Here is a 16094-nt window from a genome sequence, read left to right as displayed (position 1 = left end):
TTCATGCATACCTAGGTTGTCTTCAGCCCAGGACTTCAGGTCTCTGCTTTAGTCACAAGAGTAATACAAAGTCAACTGAACTGAGAGTTGTGAATAATAAACCTTTGAAACTATTTTAGATCTGTGTTTGTAAGTCTTAAATCCATGTCCTCTGCAACACAGAACCGTCAGGGCATTTAACAAGCCACCAGGAAGCCTTTGCATGCGGGTTTCACCTCTTTGTTTTATTTCTGCCAAAGCCCAATACTCAATTCGAATGTTGTTGTTATGAAGAAGCACAAGAACGATTGCAACATCAAGAAACTAAGCAAATTGATTTATGACTTAAGATCTCACTTTTCAAAAACCGCGTTACAATCCTGATCCTCCCTTCCTTCTTGGTAAGTTTCAGTTGTTTATTGCTGATTCAGCAAAAAGGCCTGAAGCTGGGAAATCTAGAGGCACAAATTAGCAGTGGTTACCAAGATAAATGCAGAGGTGTTAACAGGATTTACAACACCCATTTCCGTGGCTTCCAGCAGAGTTACAGCGCAATTTTTACCCCAAACCAGTATCGCAGGACTGTTACAGCACTCCCACAAATCATGATGGAATTCAGTCACACCGCAACCATCAGCGGCTGTCCTTGTCATTTATTTAAACGGAAGAATCTTTGGTAGCTTCTATTACATCCCCAGGACTTCCCTGCTGGCTCAGTGGTAAAGAATCGGCCTGCCAATGCAGGAGACTCAAGTTGGATCCCTAGAGCAGGAAGATCCCCTGCAGAAGGAAATGGCAACCCACTCCAATATTCTTGTCTGGGAAATCCCATGGACCGAGGAGCCTGGCGGGCTACAGTGCCCAGAGTCGCAACGAGTCAGACACGATTTAGGGACTAAACAACAATTACATCCCCAGGTAGCCCTATATTATGCAAAGAGTCTTGCTGGCTGAATCTAACCTCAGTTCACCTTCCCTGTGAACGCTGAGGAGGTTTGCTGAGTACAGCCTTGATCATAATAAACATTTGTTTCTATTCCAAATGTTCTATTTCATACTTATTGACCAGAGCAAGCTGGTTCAATTCTAGCCTTGATGTGTTACACTTTATGACAGCTGAACAGTATGTCTTCACAGTAACATCCCACCAAATTCTTAAGTATTTGTGTCTATAAGATGTGCAAGGATTAAAATTAACATGGGGCATTATTGGTTTGGGGAAGCATCATTAACTAACAGCATCAAAAATACCAAGCCTTATGTTCCTTGTATGCCTCATTTTATGTGGAAGTAAAGAGATACTTGCTTTTTGACAGAAGCCACACCTGCAGAGAAATGACAGGTACTGGATCAGAGTCAGAAGGAGGACTCTAATTATAGAAAATTAAGTGCGCTATATTAATATTCTTTATTAATATAATATTTCGCCCAGCACCTCTGTGTAGCAGTTTCTCAGTAAATGCTTGTTGATGGATGCAGGAAGTCATTGGAAGTGCAGAGAAAAGACAGTGCTGTTTCTAAAGCATTCATTTTGAATGTGACTACACAGTAGTCAGCTAATGACACTGGTAAATTTCATGTTATTTGTTAATAGATAGAAAAACAAATGCATAATATATGCATAACACTGACCATGAACACAGCTATTGCTGACTATTTTCATGTAGCTTCTAATCTTTTACGACATCCACAAATAGGATTCATCACATGAATTTGCAGACTAAACTACTCATTGCTGCGACCAAATTCTTCCCTCTGAATTTTATTCATAGCTCTTTACCCTTGATTAGGTTTGCTTCTTTCATTCTTGCTTCCCTGGATGAAACAAGCCACTGTTTTCTCCCCACAGCAATGACAGCCCATTATCTTTATGGCTGCCCCTGGGTGATGTGAAATTTTACTATTTATCAGCATAGCGTTCTTAAGTCTAACAAATTGGTTCACAAAGAAACTAGAACTAAGACCCAGCTATAAAGTGGTGTTTCTCTGACAGAGTAACCCACTTATTGTTCTCATAATAATTTTACGAAATTATCTTTCAAATTTAGGGGAGACAGCATCCACATTCCTCAAATCAAATGGAATATTGAGCTATTTCTTTTCCCAATCCTAAAGCAACACAAGGGAAAATGTGAATCACAGGCATGCTCATCAGAAAGTGCAGACACAAGAGCCAAGGTCATTTCTGGTAGCTTCCCAGGCAGAACCCTGTGCTTCCACCGAGACGACTCCCATCAACATCCTCTGTGAGTCCTTTGAGAAGCCACTCTCCCCATGTCTCCCCCTTCTCTCCCTTCCTCTGTCTCTCTTCACTCTCTCTCCCAGCCCCAACATTAAAAGTTAGATAGAAGTTAGATAGAAGTTAGATCTTTTCTTTCATGTTACTGTGTGACCCAGACAAAGCTAAAGATGGAAGGAACCCTACCTCTTGCTACTCAAATTACCGTCCACAAACAAGCGGTATCATCATCATCTGGAAACCCACTAGAGATGCTGGTACTCAGACTCCACAACCTACCTACTTCATAACCTGCATTTTAATAATTTGCCCAGATAATCCTCCTTTGCCTGCCACCCTTTCTTCCACCTCGGGGACACAGAAAGCCCTTGTCCCCATTAAAACTTTTCACCAAAGTTCTGAGAGAACAGTCTCCCTGAAGCACAAATGGCTGATGCTGCTTAAAGAATTATTTCCCTAAGGCATTGGATGTATCTAGGGGCCAGTGTATTTTATTTAGACTATTTTTGAGGGACAAATTTTTTTTTTTTTTTTGGTGACTCTTCTGATGTCATTTTTGGGTTTTTTTTTTTTTTTTTTTTTTTTTTTTTTTTTGGCCTCCTAGAAGCTCAGCACAAACCAGGAGACAGAATCCTTTTGTGATCAGAACAGGGGCACCAGCCCGTGACTCATTGGGACAGTCATCCATCCTTACAGAAGGCATAGCAAATAAAAACCTTGTAAGTTGAGGCATCAAAATATCTCAGGGGCTGGGAGGCGTCTGGAATTTTCTAACTCTTTGGTATGCCACTCTGCACCATCCTTCTCTGAATCTGTTGGGAAGGATTATCACAAGGAGAAATCAGAGCCTTGAGTCCCCAGTCTCCTCACTGGTACCTGAGATCTGGCCACAGGACCTCAGCCTTTATGCTGAATGTCTCATCTTTGCTGATGTAGGAAGAACTCCAGGGAACACACACTTCATAGGTGGACAACTCAAACGGCTCATTCCAAGTGGTGGGCGCTGCACCCACCCCCAGCTCTATGGGTTCTGGTCACGTTGCTGATGATAAATGACCTGAGCTTCTGTTGGCCTGGAATTCTCTTTGTTTCTCAAAACAGAAAGCTCAGAGAAACCCAGATGCGGGCCAGATGGGGAGTGTGGGAGGGTAAATCTCAGGAATAAAAGTCTCTGAACTAGGTTTCTCACACCTCGTTCCTCCCCACGACTCACAATCCTTTTCCTCTGCCTGACAGTCAGAGGGTTTCTTTAGAAAGTCAGATGATGTCAACTTCTGCTCCAAAGCCTCCGCTTGCCCCCCATCCCTCCAGAGGTAAAAATCAATATATTGCAATTGCTTATGACCAAAATCATCTAACTTCTTAAAAAATCTAACTTCATCCCCTGAAATAATTTATACATTAGGTGCCCCCTTGCATGCCATCACTTCATGGTGTGTAGATGGTGGAAAAAATGGAAACAGTGAGAGATTTTATTTTCTTGGGCTCCAAAATCACTGCAGATGGTGACTGCAGCCATGAAATTAAAAGACGCTTGCTCCTTGGAAGAAAAGCTATGACCAACCTAGACAGCATATTAAAAAGCAGAGACATTACTTTGTCAGCAAAGGCCCATCTAGTCAAAGCTATGGTTTTTCCAGTAGTCATGTATGGATGTGAGAGTTGGACTATAAAGAAAGCTGAGCACCGAAGAATTGATGCTTTTGAACTGTGGTGTTGGAGAAGACTCTTGAGAGTCCCTTGGACTGCAAGGAGATCCAACCAGTCCATCCTAAAGGAAATCATTCCTGAATATTCATTGGAACGTCTAATGCTGAAGCTGAAGCTCCAATACTTTGATACATTTGCATTAATGTCTGATTCAAAGAATTGACTCATTGGAAAAAACCCTGATGCTGGGAAAGATGGAAGACAGGAGGAGAAGGGGACAACAAAGGATGAGATGGTTTGATGGCATCACTGATTCAATAGACATAAGTTTGAGCAAGCTTCAGGAGCTGGTGATGGACAGGGAAGCCTGGTGTGCTGCAGTCCATGAGGTTGCAAAAATTCAGACATTATTGAGTGTCTAAACTGACTGCATTCTTCTAAAGTTTTCATTATAAGCTTAAATAATTGGATAAGGTGTAAGTTTGGTGAGCTATAAATATTGATATTGAAAATAAAACAGGAGTTAGAGCATTCTCCTACATACAGTGGAATCTACCGCAGGCTCAATACTTACAATCAAATACTCTTTACAAATCCATGAACACCTCTTCCTAACAGCAGGCAATATCACATGATCCCTCTCTCTCCACACACCCACATCTTCATCCCACTTCTCGCTGCAGAGTCTTATCTCAATGTGATTTATGTCACACTTAAAAGTCTGTTATGGGGTGCTTGACAATACTTCTCGGTAACAAAAATATACATAAATTGAAGTTAATTATTTTAACTTATTTCCTAAGTAAATAACTTCTTTTACTTATTTTCAGAAAGTGTTTCTGGATTCAGTTAGATTTATAATTATTTTTAATATAGGATTGGTTAAAGTAGATATAAATTTGACAAAAGTTTTTATTTTTTGTACTGACAGATGCATGTAAACTCAGATATTCGGTTTGGGGCAACTAATGTTTATAAATACAAAATTAGGAACAAGGCTTTGAAAGGGTCAATTTAAATGAAGAGCCTGTAGCTTAAACTCTCCTAACTTCTTCCCTGGAGAGATGGGATTGCTTTGGTGCTGTTTCTTTCCTCTGTTAATTCATGTGCCATTATTTCTTATTTCTATTAAGCATTGAGAACATTAGACAGAACTTAACATCAGTTTTATCTCTATTCTTTTCCTTAGTTTCACTTAAATGCTAGGAAAATGTGATACACAAATAAGTAGACAGGAGCAGATGGAGTTCTGTTATAGTGATATTCTTATTCTTTAAGTTCCTCTGGCATTTTAGGCTAACAATCAAACCATGATCTGCAATCATTATTTTTAATGATGTATCAGCTGTTGACTCCATTAGGACTTCTAACGCAAAGAATCAGAAACTGCCCTACTTGCAAAAATGGTGTGCTCGCTGTCAACCAAGTTCCCTTCCTGTCTTAACCTCAAACACAATTATGTCAAACATCCTTTGTGTAGCAGCCCAGGGGCAGCATGCCACAGAAAGGTCAGGGATGGGGGAGTCGGGCAAGGATGCGGCCCAAGGGGGAGATGAGGAAGGAAAAGCTGTGTCCTTAGGGAAATTTAGGAAAGCATGCTAGGAAAGCTGAGCTCTAGACACTGAGTGTTTAAATACATGTGTGACTGTTTACCCCTGGGAAAATCTGCAGATGCAGCCAGGTACCCGTGGCCCAGCAGATGACTGGCCTGCAAGTCCTGCACCATCTGTGTGCCCCTCACCACAGCCTTCTGTGTTCATCCGCTGTGACTCTCAGCCTTGCTCTGGCCACAGTTGACCTGCTTGCTAGTCTTTCAATGCACCCCATGTTCTTCAGCCTTGGGGCCTCTTCCCAAACTGTTCAAAAGTCACCTTGATCATGAGGACTTCTTCAACCACCTTATTATAAACAGCAGTCACCCACACACACACATTCCTATCTCCCTTCTTTTATTTTTCTCCCTGGTACCTATATATACACCTGGGAATATTTCCCCCAGGTGTATATTTCTCCCTGCTCAATATATACTTGTTGAATGAATTAACCTCTATGGGCTATGAGCTAGTGTGTCCACGTCAGCCATGACAGAGCGCTCCGTGTTTAGTACTGTGTCTGGGTTGGGAAAAGGGCATCTTCTAAGGGTGTGGCATCTTCTAAAGCACGCTGCCTTCCAGTCTGCCAGGAGGCAGTGTGGGAAGCCTACCGGATCTTTCTGGATCGCCTCCCTGAGCCAGGGGAATACCAGGACTGGGTCAGCACCTGCCAGCAGGAGGCCTTCTGCCTCTTCGACATCGGGAAAAATTTCAGCAACTCCCAGGAGCACCTAGATCTTCTTCAGCAGGTCAGTTAAAACATAGTATGTAAGTTCATCCAAAGTAGCTCCCAGGTCTCCAGCCCTGGCCCCTTTAGAATTAGTTTCCCCAGTGTATGGGTTGGTTGAAGAAATGCTTGGAAAGATCTGAGAAGGCCAATGGTAATTTCATTTCTGCAAAATAACATTGCGCAGGCAGGTTGAAGTAAAGTTAAAGAGAAAGAGGAATGAAAACAGACTCTGGCTCTTCGGTTGGCATTATCTCTTGGTAAAATGACTTTTTATCTTTCTGCAGAGAATGAAACAGAGAAACTTCCTTGAGAGGTAAGTACCCAAAATAGAGTGCGGCATGCTCTTGACTTTTGAAGGATCACATGATGGAGTGAGACTGAGCGATTATGCCTTTATATTATTTCAGCTACTGAGATCTGAGTAGGTTATTCTGACAGACAATTTGTGCATGTATTTTGCTGAAGATAAATGAGTATATAAAAGGGAAATGGATAGACCTTATAGACTGAGATAGATGTTTGCACTACATTTGCAGATAAAAATGAATGCAATACTGGGTGACAATTACCTAATATTTTTTTTTTAACTTATAAGACATATAGCAATTAAAATAGTTGTTTTTAGAAATGTTGAAAAATATTAGTTACATTGGAAACATATTTAATGCAATCAGAGAGCAACCTGAATTTTGAAATCTCCTTTGGTATTCTATAAAGTGTTAGTATTTCTCAAACTAAATTACTGAAGCACTGAGCTATGCCTTCAACAAGAACTGAATATCAAATAAGAAAATCGAAATGCAAAAAAAAAAAGCAAAGGAAAAGTACATTCGATAAAATGATTAAAGAAGAGAGATGCTGTTGCCAAACTCTAAACTCACAAATCACACACATTATATAACACTTAGAAATCTAAATCTGAAGATAATAATGCTGCAGAGAGAGACACAAATTGGGCTATAGGAATTACTGACAATGCTTTTCACCTTTGTTCCTTCATTTCTGCTCCCTTGCCATCACCTGGTCCAGGACCTTTTTAATTTACACAGTGAAAAAAGTCAAATCTGATCTCCCTAGCAGATTTTCCTGCCTCTAACCTCTTCCCCTGCTTACCTTGCATAACTTTCGCTGGATTTATATGTCTGAGATAGGCCCTTTTTTGCACTGAACTTTGCTCAAAGTCTTTTGAAAATATTCCCGCATCTTCTCTGGCCCTTGGGATTTTCCCCTCCCTACTCATCTCCACCTGCTCTGTGCAGAGGGCGAGTGGAAGGGATTGCCTCGCTCACCTCCCCTGGCCTCTGACTTCTGGGATCAGCCAGTGGGGGGCAGGAGACCAGAGGGCAGAGCAGAGTGAAGTGAACAAATGCATCACCTCCTGCAACCCCCGCCTGCAAACTCTTCAGAATGTTGGCCTCCTTCAGCCTCCACTCAGCCCCTGTCAGGCAGCCCTGTCTTCCCACAGAGCCTTCTGGGTCTCTGGTTGGCGTCCCTGCTCCATCTCCTCACCCCTGCTGGATGAGGGGAGTTTTCGGCCGCTCTCTGTTACCGGCCGTGGGTTCTGCCCTCACCTTCAGGGCTGCTCTCACACTTGTTCCATGACTCAGTAAGGCCTTTGTTAAACTTTGCTCAGATTACACTCTGAGTGAGCCATCTGTTCCCTGTCAGGCCCTCCCCTGAGGAAGAGGCCAAACTAAGTAATCAAAGCTTTCACCCCCTCACCCTTCCAGCCCTGTCTCCACAAACCGTGATCCCACCACGGTCACCTTGACACTCCCCCTCTGCGTCCAACCCACCCCCTGCTCATCCTGGGCTCTGACTGCGGTCTTCCTCTCTGTCTGGAGAACCTGCCTTCTCCTCTCCACACACCCAAATCCTGCTCTCCTTTCAAGTCCCCTGGAGAGCCCCACCTCTCCATGACTCTACAACAGAGGACCTTGCCGTTATTTCTGGTCTGCCATCAGCATGAGCTACTGTTTGGATCAAACAGTCCATCATGGCTATGTCTTACAAACTCACACACCATCCTTTGAGATCTGATAGCTTACAGTAAGAAATCAATCAGTACGCTTCAATAGATATCACTACACCGTTCTAAATAAAGCTTGCTAGAATGGGCCAACATTATATGCAGACAGCCCTATAACCACGACCTTGGATTTGCCCTTGGATATCTTCCACACTGACAGTCCCTGGCATTGCAAGCCTACCCACAAGTCCCCAGCAGGTCACCATGATGGGCAATGATTATGTCCAGAATAGGGATTTAATACACTTGCATTATCTAAAAATCTATCTCTCTCTCATTATCGTAACCACAAGAGTTACTTTATCAGATAAACTTAATGACTCTCTGAGTTTGCAGGTTTGAGGGTCTGAGATTTTAGCAAGATTGTTTCAGTCATACTTCGTGTGATCAATTCTCTTTGATGTCAAGGACACGGTCGAAGTATAAGGGGACTATAAGGTATCAGGCCCCCCCAAACCTTTGTCTACCATGAAAATGCTCCCCAGGATTACAAAAAGCCAAGGTGCTTAGGAAAAACCCTGGGGTCAAAAATAATTTTTTTGGAAGTTGTTTGAATTTTTCTTCAATGAAAATGTATTACAAGATTATTTTTGTGATTAAAAAAAATAGGTAAACCTAGTTTTAAAATATACTTTCTCCCTAATTTTTAGGTCTAAATATAAGAAAATGTGTTAAATGTGTTTCCTCTGTTGTCATCAAGCTCCTTTTCACCACCTCTTTTTTATTTTCTATTGTGCTAACAGAAAAGATGAAGTAGTCACAAAGGAGACCTTAGTAGTGCTCGGTCAAACCCCTGTGTCTTCAACAGGTAAGCTTAGATGTCCTCATTTCATCTGCTTCTGAACCTTAATTCACATTCTCATGAAAGCATGCTATTTGAAAAGCAATCCTTAATCGAAGCTGACACAGTTTATAATGCACTTTTTCAAAACTGAGTGTATTTCTAACTTCATAATTTAAACTCATAGCATGAATCTTGGAAAATACAGGAAAGAATAAATGGAAAACCAAATCACCCATTATCCTACCACTTGGAGGCAATCATTACCAATATTTTCCAACAAACAAATTCAAGATAAGATATCTTTGTGTCCTTAACATAATCGCAAAAAGAAAAATTAACCCGATCTCATTTGGCAAAAACCTCTTAACTAACACATCTAGGGGAGCACCAAGCTTGGGTCCTGGAAAGGAGTAATGAGGAATTTAAGAGGGATCAAGAGTATGAGTTATGTTTTGCTCAAGAACATATTTATGTGATCTTGAAAGAAAATGAGTTCTGACATCTGTAACTTGCAGAGTGACAGGAAAAGCATGTGACATCGTGACTTTGTTCTACTCTAAACTCCTCCAGTCTCATTGTTCTTTTTAAAATTTCCAGACGTTGCCAGTGTCTCACCCAGGCCCTTGCCGCTCCCTACCGATGACACGCTGCTCAACGAAATCCTCAACTACACCCTCCCGGACACCAAAGTGCCTACAAGAGTAAGTTCTCAGGCTCAATCTAGTTCTTCACACGTCTGTTTGGTTTTATTAGTAAAACAGGGATGGTCTGACCACTCACTGTCATTAGTGCTACCTCTTTCTAGCTTGCTAGAATGGGCCAATATTATATGCAGACAGCCCTTTAAACATGACCTTGACTTTCACTTAGCATTAGAGTGAATAAATGATAGATGAATGAGTGAATGAATGAATGCGTCTCTCAACTCATCAGTGAAGTCCTTTCCCCACCAAAGTGTAATCCCACCCTGACAGCAAGGAGAGAGGCTTTTCTCCCAGTCACGTCCAGCTCAAATAGTCCAGAAAAATATCCAAATGACTGAAATCCTGCATGTCAAATTGGGGAAAAATAAAAACAGTGTTTTCTGGCAAAAAACAATGCTGGCCACCACCCTGTTTGAGTGAAAAGGCATTCAGGAGGAGAGGATTGTTAAGGAATTGAATGTTGGTTATCGCTAAAGGGGGACTTTTTAATTGACCACCTGATTTGGGCTTCTCAAGTGACTCCATAGGTAAAGAACTCACCTGCAATGCAGGAGATGCAGGAGACACAGGTTCAATCCCTGGGTCAGGAAGATCCCCTGGAGGAGGGCATGGCAACCCACTGCAGTATTCTTGTCTGGAGAATCCCATGGACAGAGGAGCCTGGCCGGCTATGGTTCATGGAGTCACAAAGTGTCAGACAGGACAGAGGTGACAGCATGCTCACACAGTTGATTTGCATTGTTATATTAGTTTCAGGCGTACAACATAGTGGTTCAGTATTTTTATACACTCCATTCAAAGTTATTACAAAATAGTGGCTATATTCCCGGTGCTGTATAATAAACCCATGTTACTTATTTATTTGATACATAGAAGTTTGCATCTCATAATCAAAAGGAGGAGGACGTGGCAACCCACTCCAGTATTCTTGCCTGGAGAATCCCACGGACAGAGAAGCCTGGCGGACTTCAGTCCATGGGGTCGCAATGAGTCAGACATGGCTGAGCGACTAAACAACAATCAAAAGGAGGATATTTTCAACCCCTCCAAAAGGCTTGGGGCCCAGACACTCAGTGCAGAAGCAGGCAAACACCACTCCCCCTGTTCCAGGGGTGGAGTTGCGGCAGCGCCAGGCAGGCGGCAGACCCAGAAGAAGGCAGTAATATAAGGCCCTTGCGCCCTTTGTACCTGCATGGTTAGTCGTGTCCAGCTCTCTGTGACCGCATGGACTGTAGCCCACCAGGCTCTTCTGTCCGTGGAATTTTCCAGGCAAGAATACTGGAGTGGGTCGCCATTTCCTACTCCACGGGATCTTCCCAACCCAAGTATCAAACATGCGTCTCTGGTGTCTCCTGCATTTTCAGGCAGATTCTTTACCACCGGGCCCCCTGGGAAGCCTCAGTAATAAAGACTGTTGTTGTTCAGTCACTCACTTGTGCCCAGCTCATCATGATCCCACGGTCTTCAGGCTTCTCTGTCCCTCGCTATCTCCTGGAGTTTGCTCAAACTCATGTCCATTGAGTCAGCGATGCCAACCAACCATCTCGCCATCTGCCACCTCCTTCTCCTCTTGTCTTCAATCTTCTCCAGGATCAGGATCTTTTCAAATGAGTCAGCTTTTCACATCAGGTGGCCAAAGTATTGGAGCTTGAATGAACACTCAGGACTGATTTCCTTTAGGATGGACTCGTTGGATCTCCTTGCTATCCAAGGGACTCTCAAGAGTTTTCTCCAACACCACAGTTCAAAAGCATCAATTCTTCAGCACTCAGCCTTCTTTGTGGTCCAGCTCTCACATCCATACATGACTACTGGAAAAATCATAACTTGTTGGAAAAGTGATGTCTCTAATTTTTAATATGCTCTCTAGGTTGGTCATAGCTTTCTTCCAAGGAGCAAGTGTCTTTTAATTTCATGGCTGCAGTCACCATCCACTTTGATTTTGGAGCCCAAGAAAATAAAGTCTCTCACCGCTTCCATTTTTTCCCTATCTGTTTGCCATGAAGTGATGGGACTGGATGCCATGATCTTCGTTTTTTGAAAGTTTTAAGTCAACTTTTTCACTCTCCTCTTTCACCTTCATCAAGAGGTTCTTTAGCTTCTCTTCACTTTCTGCCATTAGAGTGGTATTATCTGAATATCTAAGGTTATTGATATTTCACCCAGCAATCTTGATTCCAGCTTGAGCTTCATCCACCCTGGCATTTCACATGATGTACTCTGCATATGGACTTTCCCAATAGCTCAGCTGGTAAATAATCTGCCTACAATGCAGGAAACCCTGGTTTGATCCCTGGGTTGGGAAGATCCCCTGGAAAAGGGAGAGGCTACCCACCCCAGTATTCTGGCCTGGAGAATTCCATGGACTGTATAGCCCATGGGGTCACAAAGAGTCGGACATGACTGAGTGACTTTCGCTTTCACTTTGCATAAAAGTTAAATAATCAGGATGACATAAGTAATGTGAGGTAAGGGCCCCAAATCAGAACCTGGATTTTGTCCTTATGCGGCCACTGTAATAGGTCTACCATTCTCTGTGGTCTGTGAGGCTTCCCCGGCCCTTTCCTTTTCCTCTGACCCTCCCTCCAAAGCACAGGTCAAAGCCAGGAGGTGAGGACAGTCTCATCAGTCTCATCAGTTCCACACGGAAACTCAGAGATGAGAACCCTGCAGGCCGTTCTGTCTGGGTTTTAGGCTGGATGACTGTAGACCTGATGGAACTATTGCCACGAACAACGAATTTCAATGCTTTGTTTTTCTCAGAAATACTGGTTTACCAACAGTGAAATCTGCCATTGGAAAAAATTAATGAGATTAAGCACATTCACTACAAAATTTCTGACAGCTCCAGTTTACCTTTTCTTCTCTCACATTACCTGTGTTCCATCTCCTTCAGAGTCTGATATAGGTCCCTCCTTCTGCAGTAAATATGCTCTGAAGATTTTATTTCACATTCATCACATCCTCCTCTTAACATCCTTTTCCCCCTACATCTAATTCTTTCATTCAGCAAACATTGGGCTGTACATAAAGATACTAAGATGAGCGAGACTTAGCCCCTGCCTTCAAGGAATTTATAGTGCAAATAAGGACAAAAAATAGCCTAAGTACTGTGATTGAAGATGGAATCAATAAGCCAAGACAGTTTACTGAGGATGTGACCTGCCTCATCATGTATATTCCCTGGGAGTTTTGTACAGAAATGGTCTCACATTTTTTGCTGTGGGGGACTCAGTGGAGTGTGTGAATCACACCGGATTCAAGGGGATTATTTGTGGGATGACAAGACTACCATTAAACAAAACTTCTATATAAGTATATCAAAGGTACCAAATGAGCAATTCAGATGTTATTCACCGGTACAAAGGTTCAGAGAAGGCAAAGATTTCCACCCTAGATGATAGAGGAGATATTATTTTAAATGAACCAAAAGATATAGTAAAAAGTAAACGTGTGTGTGTGTGTGCGTGCGTGTGTGTGTGTAAATGCTTTCACAAGAGCATACAGTCATAAAATGACAATGCTCTTGAGGACTCTACATAATTTACTCTTTATAGCTCTGATACTTTGTCTCTCGGTGAAATTCCGAGGCCAATTCTAGTTAATAGGACCTACTCTAAAAGCACTTAATGCTTCATAACCCGCTTCTTGAGACAGTAGCAATGCATACATATTATATGATGTAACCATTTGCTTATAGTTTACCGTAACAGAATCACTTCTCTTTTTTCTAACTCTAACACAGGAAAGAAAAATAGAATTCACTGATGCTGCTGAGGATGCACTGGAGCAGAAGGTGGAGCTAAGCATCTCTCTGGCAAACCAGAAGTTCAAGTCAGACCTCGATAACTCCCAGTCCCCGTATTACCAGGAGGTCGCAGCCAAGTCTCAGCTTCAGGTGAGCAAGCCCACCCCACACAACCAGAGCCCAAGGTGTGACTCAGATATGGGAGCCAACTGCACTTAAATCTCCTCGACTCCTCTTCTGGTGACCAAGCATTTTTATTCTTATTTATTTATTTTACTTTTTGACCCCTTTCACCCATTTCTGCTCCACTCCACCCATCTCTGCCTCTGACAGTCACCAGTCTGTTTTTTTGTATCTATGAGCTTGGTTTGGGATTTTGTTTTGTTTTGTTTTTAGGTTCCACATATGCATGGGATCATTCAGTATTTGTCTTTCTTTAATTTATTTCACTTAGCATAATGCCTTAAAGATCCATCCATTTTGTTGGAAATGGCAAGATTTCATTCTTTTCATGGCTGAATATTATTCAATTTGTGTGACATATTCCATCTTCTTTATCCATTCATACATTGGTGACACTTGGGTTATCTCCATATCTTGGTTACTGTAAATAATACTACAGTGAATATGAAGGTGCATATATCTTTTCAAATTAGTGTCTTCATTTTCTTCAGATAAACCCCAGAGTTGGAATGAAGTGGAATTGCTAGATCATATGGTAGTTCTATTTTTCATTTTTTTATGAATCTCCATACTGTTTTCATAGTAGTTGCACCATTTACATTCCCACCAACAGGGCACAAAGGTTCCCTTTTCTCCACACCCTCGCCAACACTTGTTATTTTTAAACGGCATCTTCCATGGCTAAGTGGAAGAAGTGATATGGTCCCCAACAAGATGCTATTTCAAGATGTCTCTTCTGTCTCTGCCCATCATCATAGCCACCTGTTCCTGATTAAATTAAAAACTCTTCAAGCTTCAGTGCTAAACTTGGCACCTATGTGCCATGATAAGACTCCTGCCTTCCTTTCCAGCCTGCTCTCAACACCAATTCCGCACCATCCCCATCTTTAGACTCGACAGAAATGAAACTGCTTGCAAATCTTTTATCACCATTAGTCTCTACATGCACTGCCTCCTCTCTCTGGAATATCCTTCCCTGAGTTGCATTGTACAAACTTCATCATGAAGTGTTCTCCCTACCCATCCCGGGCTCAGGGCCTCTTCTCTGAGCTAACACCCAGGGCTCCCTGTCGTCACAGCACTGATCACCCTGTCTTGAGATTGTTTGCTTACATGTCTGTGGCTTTCGTGGTCTCCACTCCTCTCTGCTTCCCAGACCCCCTCACCAGCACCAGGGCATAAGCTTCCCCTTGAGGTCAGGAATTGCTTCTTTCATCTCTACCACTTACCTCCTAATACAGAGCTTTGCATGCAGTTAACTACTCTGTAATTGTCTGCAGAAATGCAATGAAAATAGAAACATCTGTGAGATTAGGTAACCATGAATTAGATTTCTGAACAGCCTGGATGCCCAAGCATATTACTCAGCACAGTCAGGAAACCACCGGTACCCGCTTCTCATACTTGGAGTATTCAATGCTCCCCTCCTCTCAGCTGGAGAGGAGATAAATAACGAAATACATTCTTAGCCTCCAACCTCTTCCTGCATCAGCATTCAGTCAACAAAATGGTAAAGAATCCTTTCTACAGACTTCAAAGAGAAAGCATCCGTGTGGGATGTTTATGGACCAGAGAAGTACTGAGGCATGGATTAGTAGATAGAATGAATTAAAGAATTTTTCCATTTGCTCTTTGAAATATTCTTTTCAGCAAATCCTCAGGAGAGTCAGAATATTTTAAAACTGGATAATTGGCCATAGACTGTCTTCATCGACCTGTTGTTAATTCTTTAAGCACCTAAAACCACCTGATGTAGAATAATGCAGATAAATTATAGTTTTTTCAAATCTTAGTTTTAATCTTTGTTTCTGCCCAGGAAGTAGTCATGAGAATTTGGGGATCAGTTCCCTGACCTTGGATCCCTCATTTAGAAACTAAAGATGACCTTGAAGTCCCTTTCCAAGTCTAAAATGCTCTGTATCAAAATAGTAGCGCTGTTCTTAGTGTTTTATATATATATATAAATGCATTTCATTTTTCACATGATTCTATACTTAAAGTAAAATCATTTCTCTTTTTGACAAGTGAGGATACTGAGGTGCAGGAGGATTAATTAATTCACCCAACAATGTCACGCCTCTTCACTGACAGAGTCAAGTTTCAGACCCAGGCAGCCTGACTCCAGAACCCCTACTCTTAACCACTATGCTATACTCTGTTTTTCCCAAATACCTAAGTATGGGAAAGGATTTTGCATCATCATCAAATGCACATGCCTCTTCTAGCCTCTGAAAAATTTGTCAGCCAAAGAAGAGCATGTCTTGCTGAGTCTTGTTGCAAAGACCATCACACCAGTCCTGTTTCCACTTCCACAGTCGGGGGACCCCTTCTGCTCAGGGACCCCAGCAGTCTGACTTCCCAGCAGCTATGCTGAGAAAACCAGCCAGCCCCACCACAGCCCAGCACTCGCATTAGCACAGCCATCCAGGCCTAATCAGGAATTAATGGCCAGTCCT

The 16094-nt window shown here is 42.3% G+C and overlaps 1 protein-coding gene across 1 annotated transcript in view; it reads left to right on the top strand.

Annotated features, from left to right (window-relative positions):
• The window catches only part of IMPG1 (interphotoreceptor matrix proteoglycan 1), a 146632-nt gene that overhangs the window by 38667 nt on the left and 91871 nt on the right, over positions 1–16094 (top strand). The window contains 5 exon segments of the mRNA XM_065911797.1: positions 6043–6209; positions 6475–6503; positions 8963–9027; positions 9601–9704; positions 13453–13605. Of these exon segments, the coding sequence (XP_065767869.1) occupies positions 6043–6209; positions 6475–6503; positions 8963–9027; positions 9601–9704; positions 13453–13605 (518 nt within the window).

This window comes from Muntiacus reevesi, chromosome 19, assembly GCF_963930625.1.
Source record: "Muntiacus reevesi chromosome 19, mMunRee1.1, whole genome shotgun sequence".
NCBI lineage: Eukaryota > Metazoa > Chordata > Mammalia > Artiodactyla > Cervidae > Muntiacus > Muntiacus reevesi.
The sequence above is the reverse complement of the archived record's forward strand: the minus strand, read 5'-3'. Positions and strand labels throughout refer to the sequence as shown.